This window comes from Crocuta crocuta, unplaced genomic scaffold (genome assembly GCF_008692635.1).
Source record: "Crocuta crocuta isolate KB4526 unplaced genomic scaffold, BGI_CrCroc_1.0 scaffold613, whole genome shotgun sequence".
NCBI lineage: Eukaryota > Metazoa > Chordata > Mammalia > Carnivora > Hyaenidae > Crocuta > Crocuta crocuta.
In genome coordinates, this window is record NW_027528880.1 from 1,071,791 (window position 1) to 1,075,566 (window position 3,776).

At 61.7% G+C, this 3,776-nt stretch overlaps 2 protein-coding genes across 2 annotated transcripts in view; one reads left to right on the top strand and one right to left on the bottom strand.

The window, feature by feature from the left end:
• Nucleotides 1–2,202, top strand: part of FNDC11 (fibronectin type III domain containing 11) — a 4,746-nt gene extending 2,544 nt beyond the window's left edge. The window contains exons 3-4 of the mRNA XM_077756817.1: nucleotides 1,550–1,710; nucleotides 1,946–2,202. Coding sequence (XP_077612943.1) covers nucleotides 1,550–1,710; nucleotides 1,946–2,202 — 418 coding nt within the window. The remainder of the gene's footprint in view (nucleotides 1–1,549; nucleotides 1,711–1,945) is intronic.
• A 101-nt stretch (nucleotides 2,203–2,303) lies between these two features.
• Nucleotides 2,304–3,776, bottom strand: part of HELZ2 (helicase with zinc finger 2) — a 13,698-nt gene continuing 12,225 nt past the window's right edge. The window contains 1 exon segment of the mRNA XM_077756859.1: nucleotides 2,304–3,736. Within this exon segment, the coding sequence (XP_077612985.1) occupies nucleotides 3,612–3,736 (125 nt within the window). The 3' untranslated portion in view covers nucleotides 2,304–3,611.

Consider the following 3,776-nt stretch of genomic DNA (forward strand, 5'->3'; position numbering starts at 1 on the left):
GGCCGGGCAAGCCAGGCCTGTCCCTGACCACACTTTCCGAGAGATGATTTTCTAATATTTATCCACTAATAAAGAGGAGTATAAGCACACGCACCGCTTACGTTTTAGGGGCGGCAGCAGCTGCGTGAGTGCTTCTTCCGACTCCACCCGGTCTCCCCACAAGCCCCGGACCCCCCAGGCTCCGGCCCCCTTTCCCAGGGGAACCCTGGGCTGGACCTTCCAGGGGAGCTGACCCCTGGAGAAAGGAGCATCGCCCTGGCAACTGGCTGCCATTAGCAGTGAAGAGAGCTTCTCCGAGGGGCTCTCCCGCGTGGGCCCCAGCCGCTCCCACATCCCTCCTCCCCGTTCCGTCACAGCAGCCCGCCATGTGGCGTTGGCACGGGCTCAGCCCTGCGTCTCTTCTCCTGTGTCCTTGGCCGGGGTCTCCGGGGGGACTGTAATCTCGATGAGCTCCTAGCTCGACTGGAGTCAGGGCATCAAGGCCAAGAGGACATTTTTTAAATTTTATTTTATTATTAAAAATATTTTAAGTTTTATTTATTTATTTTGAGATGGGGGAGGCAGAGAGAGAGGGAGAGAGAATCCCAAGTAGGCTTCACACTGACAGTATGGAGCCCAATGTGGGGCTCGAACTCACGAAGCATGAGACTGTTGCCTCGACAGTCTGTCCTCGCCCTCCGGTGTGGTCATCTGAGAGTGGCCAGCAGCCCGCTCCCTCCCGGTCACTGCTGGGGACAGGTGGCTGGGTCACCGCCGGCGGGACTATCAGGACCCTGACACCGCGTGCACTGCCCTGCACACCGTGGGGGTCACGAGGACAGCAGGCCCTCGGAGAACATAGGGCAGGGTGACCAGGAGTAGGGCCCCACCCCCCCCACTGCCAGAGGAGTGGTTTGGACAGAGAGAGTAGGCCCCCGACTCGGTGGGACGGGCCCCGGGACCTACCCCCAGCCAGAGACCGTGCTCTCTGGGAGGCGGGGTAGGGTCCCCCCAGGACTCTGCAGCGGCTGGCCCACTGTGTGCTCCCGCAGCATGGCTGTGCTGACCCATGTCATTCGGGGGTCAAGTCAGACTGTCACACACCCTGTGGCACCATGTGGCTGTGGGCCAGACGCTCCTGGAGGTTACTCAGGGTCTAGTCATCCCGAGTGGGGTCTCGGGGGTGTCCCAGGCAGAGCCAGGGTGCTGCTAGCAAATGGCCAGAGGTAGAGGCAGGGCACAGGGTCGAGAGGGCGGGGCAGGGATCAGAGATCAGGGTTTGCGCAGGGTCGCACCGTCCGAACGAGAAGGGGCAGGCTGGGGGTGCGGGGGATGCCTCCAGCCCTCACCAAGGAAGGCGGCTACCCAGAGGCCCGCCCCGCGGCAGGTCCCCGCTGTGAGACCTCCGCACTCCGCCGGCCCGGGGTTCCTGAGGTTCGCTGCTTCCAACAAGACCACCCCTGACTTGAAACCGCGACTCTCCTTGCGCTGAGGCCAGCCCCCTGCCAGCCCCTGGGCTTGCAAGCACCACCTCTGGGCACAGCTGTCTGACCACCCTGCTTCACCGCAGCCTGCCCCCTCGGGTTGTCAACGCCCCCTCCTCCGAGAAGCCCTCCCAGACTCCAGGCCGAGAGGTTCCGACTTCCTGCCTCAGGGTGCCTGTGGTCCCCCTTTCAACTGCTTTTCACCAGAGAGCAGAACTTCCCGGAGCCTGCATGGCTGCTCTTCCAGGTAAGGCCGTCCGGCCCCTTTGCAGCCTCACGGTGACCACGCGGCACACACAGGCCTCACCGGCTCCTCTGATTCTCTGTGACTCCCGATCCCGGCCGATCACCCATGCCGGCACTTGGGGAAGCCAGGGCCCTGGCGCGCGGCTGCCACTGCCAGAGGCACTGGGGGCTCTGCCACAAGCGCGCCGCGTCCTGAGTGGCCCCCGTTGGCCCGGAGGAGGCGGGTGCTGTTGCAGGGTCAGAACCTGGACCAGGCAGGACCCCGGCAGCGCTGGCAGCCGTGCAAACTCTGGACTTGGACTTGAAGCCAGCCCTGCCGGGGACCTGCCTGCATCACCCGGACCAGCCCAGGGCGGTAGCCCATCTTCACCACGTGAGCCCCCCACCCAGCCTCCTTTGTTCCGGCACAGATGCCCCCCGGCCAGCTGTGTCGTCAGCTGTGGCACGGAGACACCAGCCCCTCCGAGCTCGCGTGTCCAGTGTCTGGATGTAATGGGCTCATGACTCTTGACAGACCAGGGAACCACCCTGTGACCCAAGACGCGAGGGGGCCGCCGTCTCCTTGCCCCCCAGTAAACCTCAAACACCCAGAAGTGAGAACTCTTAGAGTGGTCTTTATAATAAAATTATTATTCAATCATATAACACAGAGTCAAAGAAAAGATATAAAAATTGGAATGTAGACTTTGATTTGTAGAAAACATCAGAACGGAACACAAAGACACATCCCCCTTCCCCCACCGTCCGCAGAGAGGTGGGCAAGGCCCCCCTAGAGGAAGCGGCTTGTTTGCAGCAACCCCCAGGCCGTGGGGACACTGGAAGGGCAGAGGCTCTGAGGCAGAGCTGCTGGCATGGGGGGGGGCGGGGCGGGTAGGGACTGGGGTGGCCTGAGGTGAGGCCTGATGTTGAGGCAAGGGGTTTCCAGAGAAAGCAGGACATAAATGCACCCTAGGGGCAGGTGAAGGTCCTCAACCTTGCAAAGGTAGACACAGAGCACAGGCTGTCCCAAAGGCCCTGACTGGGAGCAGGCAGAGCTCAGGGTGAAGGCCCAAGGCCACCCATCCGGGGGGCACCTCAGTCCCAGCCCCCACCCCCATGCCACAGGAGTACTGCCTGGTCCAGGCGGGGCTGGCGGGCATCTGGTTCTGCTCTGCCCTTCCTCCCGCCAGGACGCAGGGCTGTGAGTCTCAGTCAGGTGGGGCAGGGATGACAGAGAAAAGGCCCTCTCTTCCAGGGAGGCCTCTTGGCCCTAGGTTTGGGCTAAGGACCCTATTCCAGTAACAGAGACACTGGCTTTTGGTTTATTTAAAAATAGAAAATAGTGGCACCTGGCTGACTCAGTTGGTGGAACACACAACTCTTAATCTCAGGGTCATGAGTTCAACCCCCACACTGGGTACAGAGCCAGAGAGAGAGAGGAGGGAAGGAAGGAAGGAAGGGCGGGAGGGAGGGAGGAAGAAAAAGAAAGAAAGAAAAAGAAAGACAAAGGAGGAAAGACAAAAAGGGAAGAAGGACAAAGCTGAGCTCCGCAGCCAGCGCCCCGTGTGCTCAGGGATGGTGTTCAAAGACCAAAGAGGAACTTCGGCCGGATTTCCTTCTGACCCCAAGCCTTCCCAGAGGACCTCCCCCAGCCCCTGACCCCTGAGATGTGCCCTGTCACCAAATTTCCGGAAGAAAGGCTCAGCAGGGAGAGGACTCTACCCCCCACTGCAGGGTGGGGCCTGGCTGCTCTCTGCCCTGGGGTGAGGCCAAGACTCTGGAAGGAGATTATTGCTCAGAAGTTGGCCTCGGAAACCCAGTCCGTGGGCGGGGTGGCCAGCAGTGGCCACTGAAGGCTCACGGATGCCCCTGGGTGGGGCCTGAGAGGCAGCCCGAGAACAGTGGGCAGGTGGACACGGCTCTTCAGGGACACACGGCCGGCCTCCGCCGAACCCGCACCTGGTTGGCGGCCACCAGGCTCTGCCGGGCCTCACAGAAGTCCAGGAATCTGCTCCAGAGAGGGCAGCAACGCAGCAGGCGGTGGTCTCCTGCCCGGGTGGGGAGAGGGGAGAGGAGTCCATGGTACAC